This window comes from Protobothrops mucrosquamatus, unplaced genomic scaffold, assembly GCF_001527695.2.
Source record: "Protobothrops mucrosquamatus isolate PMUCROS unplaced genomic scaffold, P.Mucros_1.0 scaffold66, whole genome shotgun sequence".
NCBI lineage: Eukaryota > Metazoa > Chordata > Lepidosauria > Squamata > Viperidae > Protobothrops > Protobothrops mucrosquamatus.
In genome coordinates this window covers 29,786-48,138 of record NW_015386444.1, presented here as the reverse complement: position 1 = coordinate 48,138, position 18,353 = coordinate 29,786, and the positions used below count along the sequence as shown (strand labels likewise).

Sequence of the window (18,353 nt, the reverse complement as noted above, 5' to 3'; positions counted from 1 at the left end):
CAGAATTTTCATTCCCTATGTTGAGAAACAGCATAGTAAGGTAAGAAGTGCAGGGAGCCTCGGGATGGGGGGAGGAAGTCCTGGGAGGCCCGGTGCAGGCCACACATGAGTTTATGTCTGCTCGGGGGCAGACAATCCTGCTTGGATATCAGTAGGGAAGATTTTCAGCTCCTAAGCAAAGAGGCAGAACGATAAGAAGCATGAGGTGCCTCAAGTGATGGAAGGAGGCCCAAGGAGAACCAGCAAAGGTCGCACATGAGTGTCTCTCTGCTCAAGGATTAAAAATCCTGCTTGGATTTCAGCAAGCAGAATTTTCAGCTCCTGAGTGAAGAGATATTCACATGTGGCCTGTGCCGGGCTCCCAAGGTCTCCCCCACTCTCAAGGCACTCTGCACTCCTCATCTACTGTACTATCTCTCCACTTAGAGAGTGAAAATCCACAAGATCAGTTAACGACTGCAACCAGGAATGCTAGGGTTGTGATAGTTGAGCAAAGCAGTCATGTGACATTTCATTTAGCAACCATTTTGTTCAACAACTCAGATTCCAGTTCCAATATGGCTGTAAATCAAGAACTACTTGTAACTAATAAAGAGTCTGAAAGGAAAGAAAAAACTATTACATTTCAGCACAAGATAAAAATGTTAAATGTCTTCATGTTATCTTATCTAAAGAGCCATTACACAGAAGACATAGCAAGAAACAATGAGTTTAATTTACAAGAAAGTACATTTCTGGTAAACATCAGAAAATATTTCCTAACAATAAGAGCTGTTAAACAATAGAAATGTCTCAGCATATGATGGATACTCCATTGAAAATGTTTAAACAGGTTACATAGCCATCTGTCAAGAAGAGTGTAGTAAATTGAGTTTCTACATTGAGCATGGAGTTGAACTAAATGAGTTCCAAATTCCTTTCTAACTCCTGCATGATATGATTTTTATTATTAGAAAATATTGGCATTATAACCAAATAAAATAAAATGAACCAAATTTTTATTACAGGCATAGAGTAGCATAAGATAGCTGGGGTATATTCATTAAAGCAGAGGTCCTCAATCCTCTGGCTATGTCCCAATGCCGGGCCACAGCCCGTTGGAAACCGAACCGTGGAAGTGGTGGGCTGCATTTGTGAAAATGGCACACAGGTGCGAAACCATCTCCCCTTCCCCCCTTGCCTCCACCAACACCTTTGCCAGTGCACTGAGCTAGAAAGGTTGGGGACTATTGCATTAAAGCATAAAAATACATCAAGAGTAAAATTTACAAAATTTAAAAAATATCAAAAGGTAGATGATATAAAATGTATATAAATTGAAACCTAAATGTATATATAAAAAGCAAAAATCTAAACATCTGAAAGAAGGGGTAGGAACATTAGATGTATATAGGTTAATATGTGGAAGACTATATCAAGTAACAAACTATTCTAATATGATGAATTATGTGCTCATTAAGTCTAATTTATAACACAGGTCCTCATCCAACTAATTTTGAGAACCCAGTAACATTCTATGTAGCAAGTTTGGTATTTGAAAACAACAGGATGGTGTAAAACTGTCATTTGCAGCCTTGCTATTTATGTAGTAATGGTAAGATGAGACAAGTATGAATATCTCTGTAACACAGGCACAAGGAAAGCATACACTCTGTTATTTCTGTCTGTCCAGTTACAAAGCATTGTCTCTCTGAGAAAGAAATCTTCCTGCATTGACCTTCAAAGAAAGTGGAGGGGAGGGAAGGGAATGACATTCTACCAGAGTAAAGGCCCTTTGTTTAGGTACATCAAGTTTAGTTAGGCATACACAGGGGGAGCTGGTAATTGCTGGATTCTCTGAGATCCTAACTAGAACCATTTGGTGCTCCATGCCTACTACACATTATTTAATAAGATTTTTGGCTTGATCATAATCAATACTGAGTAGAAGTTCTCAGAGAAGTCCAAAGAAGAGATTTCAGTTGCCATTGGCTGCTTCCATGCATACTGAAAATCTTCACTCTTAAAGACAAAAGGCCAAAGGGGGGGGGGGGGAGTCTGAGCCAATAGTTGAATATAGTCATCCATTCCACCCTAAAATTCCATGAAACCTGTTTGTAGACAGAAGGCGGCAGTAGAGACACAATTAGAGATTTGAAGAGTTAATCTTAAAATTTTGCAGTATACAAATCCTAATGGTGCAAAATTGGAGAAAGGTTCTACTGGACACCTAAAATTGGAGAAAGGTTCTACTGGATAAAGAAGTTGCGTTATTGGCTTGAGTTCAATAATTTTGGAGCTGCCAGTATGTAGTGATGACTTCTTCCCTTAATATATTTAAGGATGACAAATGATCTCATCTGTGGATTTTCAACAATATGGTCTCCTTGGACCTTCCTACTGCCAGCAAAGTGAAGTATTTGAAACAGGAGATTTGCTTAATCTTATAGCCATCTATGCTCTAGAAATGGCTCTTGAGTTTCTAGAATAAGTAAGCTTATATAATAAAGCACCAAATAAAGTTTGGGTGATCATAGTACAACATATATTCGTATATCTTACCTTTGTTTAGCTGGATTTCTAAAAGTCTCCAAGTCACTCTGAGCAATTTGTTCAGCTGTTTACTGTTTAATTTACAGCCATCCTGAAGAGTTTCTATCACAAACTTTCTAATTAAGTCTAGCCAATGGGCATCTGTAGGCAATGTTGAAGTATTTGCTAGCGAGACCATGATTTCACATAAAGTTAAATTCAGCAAAAGATGATCAATATTGCTTGAAGATGTCATATAATACTTGTTGCTAAAAGAAAGACACACACAACAGACAGAATTTTTAAATAAAAAAGTATAATTTCTACAGCTTTAAGTTTAATAAATAATAAATATGTTTTCTGTGATGGAACAAGAACATGTAAAGCTGGGTTCTCTGCTCTAAACCACTTCAGCAAAGAGCCAAATTCGTTTAGTAAAACTAGGAATGAAAAAACTCCAATTTTAATAAAAAAAGATCCTAGAGATAATTTGAATAATAAAGAAAGACCCAGTGTCAGAACCCCTCAAATATTCATTTATCCCTTTCCCTTTATTTCTTTCCTGCTTTTGCTTATGTATTCATTTTGGGGGCCTGCCGTTCTGTTGTGCCATGCTTGTATGAAGGGGAAATGTGCTTTGCCTTGCTCTGCTCTGTATGGGGTGCCGTCCCTCTGGGTGAGAGGAATGTGATATGAAAACATCTGCCTTATCTCCAGACAATAGAGCCATTGGGAAACAAAACTGAGAGAGACCTTGAGAAGGGCGCTAAATCTCCAGCTTTTCATAACACTGTGGCACTTGTGAATTGGCTAGATTTCAACCGGACAGTTGGACACAGGGGGGAGCAATTCTGAATTGCCTTTTTGATGTAATCCTTTGCACGCCAAATCTTTAGATCTTGCTTTGCTTTCTAGCCATCACTAACGCTCAATAAAAATTCCTTATGAGATAATACCTGTTTCAAGAGTTCTGCTTTCTTGGGAGATCTAGCTGAGGCAGATCCTTACATAAAGCAAGGTCTGCAATAGTGCCCAACTCAAAGAGACATCTGCCCTACCAAGGGGGGCCACGTACAACATGTTTTTGCACAGCAGTGAAATGGGAGAAGCTGGGACCGTCCAGCAGTGAAATGGGAGAAGCTGGGACCGTCCAGATCTATCCCGGAGAAGGCACCTCCACCTGGCTATAGGAAGCTGCTGCTTTAGAAGAAACCTCGAGGCCGAGATGGTTGCTCTGTGTTGGGAAGAAAGAGAATTGGGAAGAAAGAACCCAAACTTTCACCCAAGGAGGTCAGAAGAACACTCGAAAGAAAAGAACGAAAATGCTTTCCGATGATGAGGAACCGGGTGGGCAGCCAAATTCCTGGGCTGCCCAGAAAAGGAGGAAGAATTAACCCAGAGCGTGAACACGGTGAAGGAGAAACCATAATCGCTGAGGTGGCAAGCGGGGCCACAGGTTCGACAGAGACAGTGGCAGCTACTCCGGCAGCACGACAGTGAGCAATCCCCTGGAAGGCTCGGACCCCACGTCCGCCCTGAGAGAGGACTCCCAGACGAGCCAAAGCTAGTTCCACTGGGAATTAAATTCGATGGGGACCTTCAACAGCTGGGTTTTTTTCTGGCTCACTTCCTCACATACATGCAAGTGTATAGAAGGTCTCTATCCAATGATGCAGCTAAGATCAAGGTTGTCACCCTCGCCCTCGAAGGAACTGCTGCCAGATGGATGGTAACCTTATATAACTGCAACACTCCCGAGCTCTGAAATTTTAATGGTTCATGACCGCACAGAGACACCGATTTGAAGATCGCCTGGCAGACCGGAAAGTTCGGGATCGAATAAAAACAATAAAACAGGGACAATGACCGGTACCAAATACACAGAGGAGTTTTGTGACTTGGCTACCTCAACTGGCCCAAAGACATCCTGATAAGCTGTTTCCAAGACGGGCTAAACAACGACCTGTATGCTTGTGTGGCACAGGGAGTACCAGCACGCCTTTATGAATGGTGTGTCCTGGCTTGAAGAAGTGGAAATCGACCAAACCTGCAACCTGTATCATCCTACAAAATCCAGAGGATGGAGCCAGCTGGACAAGAGAGGCCAGCATAACCTCTGCAAACCAACCATGTTCCACTGCCTGTTTCAAGTGCGGCAAAGAAGGGCATCGGGCTGTGGAAGGTTGCAGCAAGACTTCGGCTAGGAAACCAGATCGACCCTTTGGGGAGACAAGCCAAGCAAATATACCCAGTGCTCGAAAGACACCACCAAGGTCATGGAGCTCCCCCGAGCTCCAAAGGCAGACAGCAAAGCTCCAGCCCCACCGGATGATGAGTGGGGATGTCGGAGAGCGATTATGATAACGACCCATTAGTAAGTGGGCCGATCGACCCCATAACTCTGCCCAGGCATGGGCAGAAGAAGGCCCCCTAACTGCACTGTGCACCTAGTACTTAATCAGCCCCAGCCTAGTTGGGAAAATGGGGGTTCCCTAAGGAAACTCAAAAACCCCATCGCCTTTTGTCAGCTTGATGGGCCCATGGCAGGGGGGATCCCAGCAAGCTTTGTCACCAAACTCCTGGGACTCGCCATGGGATGCCATTCAGAGACTTTAGCCTTCATTGTGGCTCCCAATATGGAATGGTCCCTTGTCCTTGGGCTAACCTGGTTAAAGAAATGGAACCCCCTAATTGACTAGAGAGAGGGGCAGCTAAGGTTCCCAAAGAAGAGAGCTCCTTCCCAGGAGTTGCTTGATAATAGAGCAGAGGGTCCAAAGAAAGAATTAGCCTCTGCGCTGAGTGAACAAGAACTTCAGAGCATTCCAAGAGAGCAGTGCGATTTAGCTGAGGTTTTCAGAGAAAAGTGGTCGGATGAGCTTCCCCCTCAATGACCAAACAACTGTGCTATTGAGATCACCCCGGGAGCTAAGTTACCTAAACAGAAACTCTATTCAATGACTCCTAGAAAACTAGATGAGCTGCGCAAATTCATTGACAAGAATTTAACCGGGATTCATCCACCGGCCAGATCTCGGGTGGCAGCCCGTTCTATTCAGAGAGAAGAAGAATGGTTCTCTTCGTCTCTGCATGGATTATAGGAGGTTAAATGCAGTATCCGTGGCAAATGTGTAACCCTGTCCCTCATGAGGGACATGCGAGCTCACCTAGCAAAAGGAAAAATCTTCTCAAAGTTAGACCTACGCGAAGTGTATTATCACATCAGGATTAAGGAGGGGGATGAATGGAAAACTGCTTTCAACTTCCCCCTAGGATGCTTCCAATTCAGTGTACTCCCCTTCGGGCTACAGGGAGCCCCAGAAGTATTCATGCAACTAAGCAATGAAGTCCTCCATGAGCACCTGTATAAGGGGGTTTTGGAGTATTTGGACGATATCTTAATTTAAACCGAAACAAAAGCTGAACATTTAAAATTAGTTTAGGGTGGTCCTAAAGAAACTCCATGTTGCCAAACTGTATGCCAAGCTCTCGAAGTGTGAATCCCATAAAGATAGAATTGATTACTTGGGCTAGCGCATCTCGCACAAGGGGGTGGAGATGGACCCATGACAGCCCAAGTGTGGGCTGTCATGGGGTGGACTCTTCCCTGCATCAGGAAGCAGTTACAGATCTTTCTGGGGTTCGCTAACTTTTACCGGCAATTTATCCCCTCGTTTGCTCAAATTGCACTCCCTATCACAAACTAACTGAAGACTAAGGGAGAGGGTAAGCCGAAGCCTACCCAGCCATTAAAATGGACAGCAGAATGTCAAGCCGCGTTCGAGAAACTTAAGAGACTTTTTTCCATGGAACCGGTGCTGAAACACCTGGACCCGGAACAGTTGTTTATGATTCAGGCAGATGCCAGCGATATGGCAGTGGGGGTGGTGTTACTGCAGAAAAACCAACAGGATCAGTTACAACCCTGCGCCTACACATCCAAGAAACTGTCTGAGACTGAACAACGGTAGGTGGCTTGGGAGAAGGAAGCATATGCAGTGAGATAGGCCCCCTTAACCTGGAGACATTTCCTAGAGGGGAGTAAAATCCCTTTCCAGGTCTGTGCTGATCATAAGAACCTTGAAGCTTTAAAAAACCCCAGGTGGCTGTCTCTGAAAGAGGCACACTGGGCCCAGCACTTCCATCATTTTAACTTCTCCATCCAATAATGCAAGGGGGGGGAAACTTCCTGGCAGATGCTTTGTCAAGAATGCCACAATATAAAAAGTGTGAAGGCGGAGGTGGTTAAACCTCTCTTTTCCCCACAGCAACTGGCAGCCCCAGTCACTATGAGGGCACAGGTTAAGAAAACCCTGTCATTAGACAATGTGGTGGTTGACGATTTCAAGAAGGTATTGGAAAAGGACAAGTGGTTTGGAGGACATAAAAATCTCTGCTCAATGAAAGATGGTTTGGCTTGGGTTGGGGGGAAGCTGTATGTGCCTGCAAGTCAAGAGGCTGAGAATCATGCAGGCCTGTCATGATTCAAAAATAGCTGGACACTTTGGGTTTGTAAAGACTCTTCACCTGCCTAAGCAGCAATTTTGGTGGCCATCCTTAAAGAAGGACATTGAAAGCTATGTGGCCAGCTATCTGATTTATGCTGCTGCCAAACAGAGGCAGGGAAAAACGCCCGGCTTCCTGCAGCCGGTAGCGAGCCCTTCAGTGCCCTGGAGAGATCTCTCCATGAATTTTATTTTGGAGCTACCCAAAAGTGCGGGAAACACTGTCATTTGGATTGTCACTGATTTGTTTTCTAAAGCCCATTTTATCCCATGTCAGAAGATCCCTACTGCAAAAACTTTGGCTAAGTTGTTTGTACAACATATTCACGTGATCTTGATTCTATCCATCTGTTAATGCAGCCTAGCACTGTGTTGGCTTTTTTGGCAGCTGCAGCACACTGCTGGCTCATATTTAAATGATTGTCCACTACGACTCCGAGATCCCTCTCACAGTTACTACTATTGAGCAAGGTACCCCCTATACTATACCTGTACATTTGGTTTTTCTTGCCTAAATGTAGAACCTTACTTTTTTCAACATTGAATTTCATTTTGTTAGATAGCGCCCAGTGTTCAAGTCTGTCCAGATCCTCCTGTATCTTAAGCCTATCTTCTGGAGTGTTGGCTATTCCTGCCAGCTTGGTGTCGTCTGCAAATTTGATGAGTTCCCCATCTATCCCCTTGTCCAAATCGTTGATGAAGATGTTGAAGAGCACTGGGCCCAGAACAGAGCCCTGGGGCACCCCACTACACACTTCATTCCATGTAGATGCGGTTCCATTGAGGACCATACGCTGAATACGGCCAGTCAGCTAGCTACGGATCCATCTGGTGGTGATGCTGTCTAACCCACATTTTTCTATCTTATCAAGTAGTAGGTTGTGATCTACTTTATCAAATGCCTTACTGAAGTCCAAGTAAATTATATCCACAGCATTCCTCTCATCCACTAATTTTGTCATTTGGTCAAAGAATGCAATAAGATTTATTAGGCATGATCTGTTTTTGATAAACCCATGTTGGCTTTTAGTAATGACTTTGTTTGCCTCTTTGTTTGCCTCGCTGATTCGTTGTTTGATTATCTTTTCCAGAATCTTCCCAGGTCAGGCTGATAGGTCTGTAATTTCCTGGATCCACTTTTTTTCCCTTTTTTGAAGATGGGAACTACATCAGCTCTTTTCCAGTCCTCTGGTAGTTTCCCAGTGCTCCAGGATGTTTGAAAAATATAGTTCAGTGGTTCTGAGATCACATCTGCCAGTTCCTTGAGAACCTTAGGGTGTAATCCATCTGGTCCTGGTGATTTGAACTCATCTAGGCTTGACTTATGTTTCCATTCTGTTTTTTATGACACTATTTTTGATAGGTTGGTCTGTTTTTTCCCTTTGTGTAAAGACATATGCAAAAAAAAGTTAAATAGTTCTGCTTTCTCCGTGTTGCTTGTCACCTTCTTGCACTTTCCCCCACTAATGGACCAATCCATTTTTATCAGTCATGATTTTCTCTATGTTAGTCATCCAAATATCCACATTTTTCCATTTAGGTACACCATCCCAATTTTTTCATATTTCATGTATTATAAAAATACTGTGTTTCTTATCTATCTTATAACATCCTTTCTGATCAGCTTATATTTCACTTATATTTATAAAAGTTACACTATCCCAATATTTTTACATTTCATATATTGTAAAACATACTATATTACTTAAATCTCTTATCCCTCTTGTTATAGGGCCCCTTTATGTTCAAAGTTCTCTGTTCTTTTAACCATATTCAAACAAGTGTTTACTCATGTAATACTCCATCTGGTAGGACGAGTCAAATCTCTTAAATCTGTCTCTAGCCTTCTTTTACCGAATAGCTTTCCAAGTTGATATATTCCGCTTACCCGGCAGTTTCTGTATTTTTGCAAGTATTGTTGGGAATACAGAAGATAGAATAGGTAGCATATATACTTTCTATTCTCCCAAACTCTAATGATTCCCCTGGAAATTCTATAGTCTACTCCATTTTTATTGTTATATCAAAGTCTTGTAGATTTTTTCCTGTTTGTGTTGGGTTGTAATTCTGTCCATTTGTAGCTTCGTTGATATGATCATGTTCTTCTAATTTGTGCTGTTATCTGATTTGTTTGTTCATTCGCCATCATTTTCTGAGTGTTTTTTGATTGTAGATTTAGATTAGAGATGTGCTTATTTATGTCGTCAAGGTTGTTCTGGATTACCTCGTGGTTTAAATCTATTGTCATTTGTATCTGTCGTAATGCATTACTTTCCTCTTGGAAATATTTGTCTTGCCTTGAAATATTGCTTCTGAGGGTCTTTGATGTTCCAGGCTAAATCCTTCAGGAGTGAATATTGAGTGTGGTGTCCTGTCATTTTTTGATAAGTGTACAATATCCATGTTGTCTCTCCTCTTCAAATAGTCTTTCATCAATATTTTAGTTCAGGGATTAATTATCCATCAATCAAAATTGGAATTCAGTATGTTAAGCCACCTTAAGTCCTTCCTGTAGATTCTCCTCTAAAAGATTAGCTCAAAGGCAAAGTTTTTCTTTTTCTCTAAACAATTCTTAAATTTAGTCAACAATCCAGAACTTTTTTTCCCAGATACCTTTTAATCTTATGGCTGGGCCAGTTCTTCTTTGTTCCCAGCTGTCTTCAAGGTTATTTAAAATTTAAGGGAACAGATTATTTTTTTGTTTCTGGGCATCCTGCCAATTTATGAGTCATTATTGTTGATGTTCTGTGCTCTGATTCTCCACTAGGTAACAGTGATTGTTCATTTAACAGTTTTTTTCAGACAAAAAATTATTATTGTTATATATTTTTTATAATTTCATTAAAACCCTTTAGGGGTTTTTAGCAGTTTTTTAGTTAGATTTGTCCAGATTGTAGTATTTTAAATTTAATTTCAGTCTATTTCTTTCCCCCTTAGTATTCATTCATTGCTTCCATCTATGACGGAATGGGGATATAATCCCCTCCCTTCACTTTCGGAGGTTTTCTTTCTTTGGGGGCCTTTCCCAAGAATTCATTTAGTAGATAGAAGAGAGAAGATCAATACTCTCACTAGTTCCAAGCATGCTGTTCACCGATGTTCTTGTTTGTGCTGTTGGACTTCGGCTGTATGTAGTTTGGCTAGACACTGACATGCTAGCATTTCTCCTGTTGGGTCAGAGGGCTTCCCCTGGATTGAACAAAATGACCATCGTCGTTTCATGATCAATGGAGCATTCCTCCTTCACGGTCACTTCTTCAGGGCAACTTCAGACCCATATAGAGTCCCCCTGGCAGGATGAAACTGGCCGTGGAGAGTGGAGCTTTGCTATTCTGCAGCCGTGTGGTATGGCGCAAAAACAGAAGTCCTCTTTTTTATTTCTTTCCTCCTTTTGCTTATGTATTCATTTTCAGGGCCTGCCATTCTGCTGGGGGGGGGATGCTTGCATGAGAGGAAAATATGCTTTGCATGCCTTACTCTGCTCTGTATGGGGTGCCCTCTCTCTGGGTGAAAGGAATGTGATATGAAAACATCTGCCTTATCTCCAGACAATGGAGCCTGGAACCATTGGGAAACGAAACCGAAAGAGACCTTGAGAAGGGTGCTAAATCTCCAGCTTCTCATAACACTGTGGCATTTGTGGATTGGCTGGATTTCAACTGGATAGTTGGATACTGGGGGGAGGAGTTCTGAATAAAAGTTAGTCCTTTTGAGACGATGCCTGTTTCAAGAGTTTTGCTTTCTTGGGAGATCTAGTTGAGGCAGATCTTTATACCCAGCCAGAAAAAAAAACCTTGACTAACACAACAATTTTCTAAAGCATAAAAAGGAATGATACTTGAAGCAAAAATATGCTAAGACTTTTTTCAGCTGGCAAAATATAGTTTTTCCCTTTACAATTAACCAAAGATCCAGTTAGAGTCTATTGAGTCTGAAAATGAATTCACAGAACTTTTCTGAAAATTAAGGTCCCCAGTTCAGAAACGACCCTGTCTGAAGTAACAGATATTAAGAAAAGCTATTTTCTAAATAAATATCACTTGCTTTTCATTGTCAGACTAATATTAATATGCAACTTGAACATCAAAAATAGAAAGAAAAGCCCATTAAGCGTTTCTCATCAATTTTCCCTAAAAATGAAGTCTCAGAGACTACAAATGATGTCAACTGGGCTAAATTAGACACTCTAGTATATTTTTCCAACAGCTATTATAATTTAGGGCTAGCTATTACATCTTCCGGGCCTAAATTGTTTTCTGAGTTTAGACAGCCTGTTTTCAGCATAGATATCCAGCATTGATTTTATAGAAATTACTTAAAACACCGATTAGTAAATTTATCAATTCTAATTCCCATTAAGAATGATTGTTTAGTTTAGATTGCTACTGAGAGGAAGTTAACATCAATATAGATAAAAAGAGAAAGGAAAATTTGTTCCCAACAAATAGAAATACTTTGGATCAAAAGAATTCTTGGTGTCAGAAATCCACTGAATACTGCATAGCAGTATAACACCCAGTATTTTCCAGTATTCTGGAAAATTATTTTTCTCCCAATCTAATTCTCTCTCTTTCAGACAAGGGGGAAAATTAATCCCCTGGATCCTCAGCTGAGAAAGAGATATTGTACAGTGCCCTGATTTGTAATGTATTTAAAAAGTCTATACACTTCTGTTAAAATGCCAGTTTTTTGAGATGTAAAAAAAATCAAACCAACATAAATCATTTCAGAATTTTTCCACTTTTAATATATCATATAAGCTGCTAAACAATTCGACTGAAAACAAGCTGAAATCTTTTAGTGGGAAAGAATAAAAATAAAAATGTACAATAACATAGCTACATAAGCGTACACATCCTGTTATAAGTAGGGATGTCGCTGTGTTCAGAATTAACCAATCACATTCAAACTGATGTTAAATGGTAGTCAGTACACACCTGCCATCAATTAAAGTGATTCTGGTCCCCATGTAAACTTCAGCTGTTCTAGTAGGACTTCTCTAACATTAAGTTGCCTCTTATAGTAAGGGTCCCCAACCCCCAGTCCGTGGACCAGTACCGGGCCGCGGCATGCCAGAAACTGGTCCACACAAACAAGCAAAGCCCCATTCATGGGATGCAGGCAGCACACAAAACAGCGCACTCTCCGGTCCGCAGAAAAACCTCTCTCCATGGAACTGGTCCCTGGTGCCCAAAAGGTTGCAGACCTCTGTCTTATAGGAAAAGCAATAGTCTGCAAAGAGCTTACAAAGCATCAAAGGGATCTCGTTGATGGAAGGCATCAGTCAAGAGAAAGATACAAAATAATTCCCAATGCATTATACCATGGAACAAGGTGAAGACAGTCATCAAGAAGTGGAGAAAATATGGCACAACAGTGACATTACCACGAACTGGATGTTCCTTCAAAATTGATGAAAAAACAAGAAAACTGGTCTGAGAAATTACTAAGGAATTTACAGCTGCAGGAATTTCTGGCAAGCACCGTTTGTGTACACATGACAACAATCTCCCATATTTTTCATATGTCTGGGCTGTGGGATACGGTGGAAAGACAGAAGCTTTTTCTTATAAAAAAAAGTCACCAAGCCCAGCTGCATCTTGTAAAAACCTATATCAAGTCTGATAAAAGCATGGGGAAAAATGTGTTATAATCCCAAGATTGAACTTTCTGGCCATAATTCCAAAAAATATATCCAGCACAAAAACCACACTGTGCATCACCAAAAGTACATCATAGCCATAGTGAAGTATAATCACAGCAGTATTATGCCTCAGGGCTGCTTTTCTTCAGTTGGAAATGGGGCTTTAGTCAAGTTGGAGGGAATTGTGAACAGTTCCAAATAATCCATTTTGGCACAAAATCTTCAGGCCTGATAAAATGTTGAAGATGAAGAAAAAGTTCACCTTTCAACATGACGATAACCCAAAGCATTCCTCTAAATGAATGAAAAAGAATAACTTCACCAGAAGATTGAAGTTTTGGAATGGCTCAACCAGAGCCCACATCTGAATCCAATTGAAAATCTATGGGGTGACTTGAAGAGGGCTATGCAAGGAGAGGCTCTTGCAATCTGACAGTCTTGGAGTGCTTTTGCAAGGAAAAGTAGGCAAAGATTCTCAATGTAAGATGTATTATGCTGATAGGTTCCTACCCAAAAGGAGCGTTGGCTTACCTGAACGCCTTTTCTCAGCATGATGAGGAAGAATCCACCAATGGGTTATTTCAGTCCTCCTGCCCAATCAGACCAAGTTGTTAAGTTGTCACGCCTCCTTTGTCTGGGACCTCCCAGTTTCATCGACGGCGTAGCCAATGACAACAGTTCGACGTGATGACTCTCAAGCAGGCATCAAATAAAAGCACAAGAACAAATGCCCAACCCGGACCTGACTGACTTGTAAAAGGGAGGGCGTGGATTCTTCCTCATCATGCTGAGAAAAGGCGTTCAGGTAAGCCAACACTCTTTCTCCAGCATGATGACGGAAGAATCCACCAATGGGACGTACCAAAGCTTTCAGAGTCCCTAAGGGCGGGAGTCAGTTGTGGCCAGACCCCAGATGGAGTGACTACTTGTTGTAAAATACGCCTACCGAAAGCGGCTTCAGCCAACGCAAATTTGTCCAAGCGGTAATGTCTAATGAAAGGTGATGGCGAGGACCATGTCGCTGCCCTGCAAATGTCCTCAATGGACGCCAGGGTCGCCCACGCCGCAGTAGTGGCAGCACTGCGGGTAGAGTGAGCCGTCACATGAGGAGGAACTGGCAGGGCAAGTGAGGCGTATGCGCTGGCGATACAGGCCCTAATCCATCTACCTATGGTGGAAGCTGACACCTTCTGACCCATCGAAGAAGGCTGAAAGGACACAAACAGAGCTGCCGACTTACGGAAAGGCACCGTACGCTTGATATAACAACGCAAGGCTCTCCTTACATCAAGTGTGTGCCATTGCCGTTCCATGTCATGTGACGGGTGAGGGAAAAAATCTGGAAGAACGACCCTCCTGTGCTCTATGGAATACTGTATTTATTTTTGGAATAAATGAAGGGTCTAGCCCAGTGGTTCTCAACCTTTTTAATGCCACGACCCCAACCGGTCGTAAGTCGAGGACTAAACCGGTCGTAAGTCGAGGACTAAACCGGTCGTAAGTCGAGGACTACCCAACCGGTCGTAAGTCGAGGACTTTCCCTGCCCGGGAGCGCTGCGCATGCGTGGTTCCGCCCCCTGCGCCGGCCGAGGCGTAGCTGGCAAGCGGCAGAGACGGAGCAGGCCGACCACCAGCTGGCCCAGCCCAAGGGAGGTAAGGCACCCACCAGAAAAGGGAGAAAAAAATGGACAAAAAAAATGGCGGACAGCCTTGCTTGGCGACCCCCGTGAAATGGTCGATCGACCCCAAATGGGGTCCCGACCCACAGGTTGAGAACCACTGGTCTAGCCGAAGAATCACCCTGTCCTCATGAAACGTGCACAGGTCCTTCCTGACTGACAAAGCAGCTAATTCCGAAATGTGCCTAGCTGAAGTAATTGCAATCAGGAAGGAGACCTTGAGTGACAAGTGTCGCAAAGAACACGTTTTGAGTGGTTCGAAGGGAGATGAAGTCAGAGCCTGAAGAACCCGAGGTAAGCTCCAAGAAGGATACCTATGAACCACAGGGGGCCTACTATTAGTGACTCCCTTGAGGAAGGAACGTATTGTGGGGTGCCTTGACAAGGACTCTGAGGAGTCCCATGAGAGCATGGAGGAAAGCGCCGCTAACTGTCTGCGGATAGTGTTGGGCGCCAACCCTTTTTTGACGCCCTCCATCAAATATTCTAGCACCCTGGGAATGGTTACCTGTGACAGACTCACGTGATTCCTGTCGCACCAGCGACAAAAGCCCTTCCATGTATGGTCGTAAATAAGGTTAGTCGCCGGCCTCCTAGCCGCCTGGATCATATGTCACCTCCGCCGAATACGATTCCCTAGTCAGGGTGCGGCGTTCAAGTGCCAGGTGGTCAATTGAAGCCATTGGGGGTCTGGATGTTGAAGATCCCCCTGCGTCAACCGTATTCGGTCGTCGGGAATCCTCCACTGGTTTGAGACTGAAAGGCTCACCAAGTCTGCGAACCATGGCCTTCTGGGCCAGCGAGGAGCTACAAGGATCACCTCCGCCTGCTCCTCCAGGATCTTCCTGATAACTGCTGGAAGCAGAGGAAGTGGGGGAAAAGCATACAACAGGCCTTGCGGCCACCGGCTGCACAGGGTATCCACCCCCTCTGCTCCCCGGGAGGGGAACCGAGAAAAGAATCTGGGCAACTGGGTGTTCCCCGGTGAGGCGAACAGGTCCACGATCGGACGACCAAATCTGTCCGTGATCTCCTGGAAGACATTTGGATGTAACATCCATTCCGAATGATCCACTAGCGACCTGCTGAGGAAGTCTGCCTGCCTGTTTGCCTTTCCCGAGATATGCTCGGCCCTGATGGAAAGCAGGTGTTTCTCTGCCCAGGAGTTCAAGGCTCGAGCCTCTGTCATGAGAGACTTGGACCGGGTGCCCCCTTGCCGATTCACGTGGGCTTTTGCAGCCACGTTGTCTGTTAGGACCAGTACATGTTTCCCCTTGATTGCTGTGTGAAAATGTTTGAGAGCTAGGTGAATTGCCCTGAGCTCCAACCAATTTATGCTGTGCCTGAGGTCTGTCTGTGAACACTGACCCTGAGCCATCTGGGATTGGAGATGTGCACCCCAACCGAAGAGACTTGCGTCCGTGGTCACCCTGACTCGACTGGGCTCTTTGAATAGAGTCCCCTTGTGAATGGCCGATGAAACCAACCAGCCTAGAGAGTGACGCACCTGATGAGGAACATGCACCAATTGGTTGGATGTGCTGGTGTGCTGTCTCTGATATGGGAGTAGGAACCACTGAAGGTCCCGTGCGTGAAACCGGGCCCACAGCACTATTGCAATACATGATATTAACTTCCCCAGAAGCTGAGAAAGTGTGGCCAATGACACGGCCCTGCTTCCGCGCACTCTGAGTGTCAGGTCTCTGATGCTCCTGCAGCGCTCCTCTGATAGGTACACGTGACAAGCTTCTGTGTCTATCACCGCACCCAGATGTAATAGGCGGGTTGAGGGAGTCAAATGGCTCTTTTTGAAATTTATCAGGAACCCGTGGTTCTGTAGGGTCTTTATTGTGAGGGCCAAATCCGACTGGGCGGCTGAGACAGACAGGGACTGGATCAGAATGTCGTCCAGATAACACTGTGCCCGTACAGGGACTAATCGTAAATGAGCTGCCAGCACCGCCAGGATCTTGGTGAAGACTCTGGGTGCTGAGGATAGGCCGAATCGGAGAGCCCTGTATTGAAAGTGGCGGTTGAGGTAGCAGAATCGCAGATACCTGCGATGGTTCGGGAGGATAGGAATGTGTAGGTATGCCTCCTTTAGATCTATAGAGGTCAATAGATCCCCCCGTCTTATGCTGGTTAAGATGGAATGGAATGTCTGCATTTTGAACCTCCTGTATTGAAGGTGGAGATTCAGTCCCTTGAGATCGAGGATTGCCCTCCATCCCCCTGAAGACTTCGGGACTACAAATAGAATAGAGTAATACCCCAGTCCCACCTGATCCAGGGGAACCTCCTCTATAGCCTTGATGGAGAGTAAATGCCGGATGGCGTCTTCCATGAGCCCTCTTTTTATAGAGTTTCTCATGGTTGGGCAAGACACAAAATGATCCACCGGTATGGATTTGAACTCCAGGGACAGGCCTTGTGTTATGGTGCACAGAACCCAGGTGTCTGTGGTCGTGGTCTCCCATTGGCGGATAAAAAGAGTAAGTCTGCCGCCAATGGGGGGAGTCCCCTCTGAGTCACTTGTTGTGACGGAAGGGGCGACCCCCTCTGCCACGAAAGGACTGTTTTGTTTTGGGGTTGGTACCGGGTTCTGTCTCTATAGCTTGTCCTGTCAAAGGAACGCTCATGCTTAGGGGCTGGGGGTCGGTAAAGTTGTGCGGGCTCCATCGCGGTCCCAGTCCGAAAGGACTGCCGGCGACTGTAAGGGAGGAAACGTCTGTTAGTTCTCCATGCCAAATGAGAAATAACCTTTTGCTTTTGTTTGTTCTTGATGAGATATGGTGTTAGGGCCTCCCCAAATAATTTGCCACCCCTGAAGGGGGCAGTGGCCGCACGCCACTTATGTTGCTCTCAGCTCTCCAGTTTTTGAGCCATAGAAGCCTACCTACTACGCTGGAGGCCATTGCTCTGGCTGAGTGCTTGGCCGAATACAGGGAGACATCCGCCATATATTCGTATGTAGCTATTAGTTTGGTTAAATCCTGGTGGATTCTAACCTCCTCCAACGGGATCCTGTCCTGCAACTGACAAAGCCAGGTAATTGAAATCCTGGCAAAAAAGGATGTGGCAGTTGCCGCCTTTGTAGCCCATGCAGATGCCAAATGGACCTTGCATAAGGCCATTTCAGATTTTTTTTATCTTCTGCCTTAAGGGCATCCGAGACATCTGCCAGGAGGCTGGCAGTCGAAAAGAGCGGGGCCAGCGACTCATCTACCTTTGGCACCTCCAATAAATCTGCCAAATTTTTGGCCAGGTCCACTATCTTGCGCTCAGCCATTCCCTGGGATGGTTGAGCAGCCGGTGACTCCCACTGCCCCTGAATATTTCTGAGGAATAAGAGGACAGGGAATTTGTAGGTGTTCGTCTACAGGCACGGCAAACAGGGGATTAGTGTCCTGATCAGAGGAAGGTTGAGGGGTTGGAACCGGATGAGAAGAAAGTGTGCCCGCTGCACAGGCTCTGCACAGCAATGAAGGAAATAGTGAAGCGTTGAAGAGCTCCGCCATGGGTTGAGACTCATGGGTAGGTTCCTCACAATCCGACCGTCTCGACCACATATAGAGTATATACAAATTATGCACGAAGGCATAGATTGGCAAGAGAGATTCATATAAGATTTACTAGAAGATCAATAAGGGATGAAATATATAAAAAAACAAGAGATGAACTAATAATATATAAGGGTAAAGAAATAATTGTATTAAAACAAATACCACGTAGAATACGAAACCAGAGACGAGAATACCAATTTCTAACGACCCAATTAACTAAATATAAAGTTATGTTTCGATGGTTAATACCTGAAAGCATATTTCTAACTTGGCAGGAAAAAAAATATAAGATAGATACACTTGAGAAAGCGCAAGACTTTTATGAACGTTACTTTACGCAGGGAGAAGAACAAGAAAGTAGGGAAGAGACGGAGAGTAAAAGTCAGGATGAGGATTTATCAGAGGAAGTTGAACGAGAAAGAGAAATACAAAAGATACAAGAAAGAGAAAGGTT

General features: G+C 43.9%; 1 protein-coding gene across 1 annotated transcript in view; it reads right to left on the bottom strand.

The window, feature by feature from the left end:
• Positions 1-2,547: 2,547 nt before the first annotated feature.
• The window catches only part of TEX10 (testis expressed 10), a 40,672-nt gene continuing 24,866 nt past the window's right edge, over positions 2,548-18,353 (bottom strand). Inside the window, exon 5 of the mRNA XM_015812069.1 lies at positions 2,548-2,780. Within this exon, the coding sequence (XP_015667555.1) occupies positions 2,745-2,780 (36 nt within the window). The 3' untranslated portion in view covers positions 2,548-2,744. The remainder of the gene's footprint in view (positions 2,781-18,353) is intronic.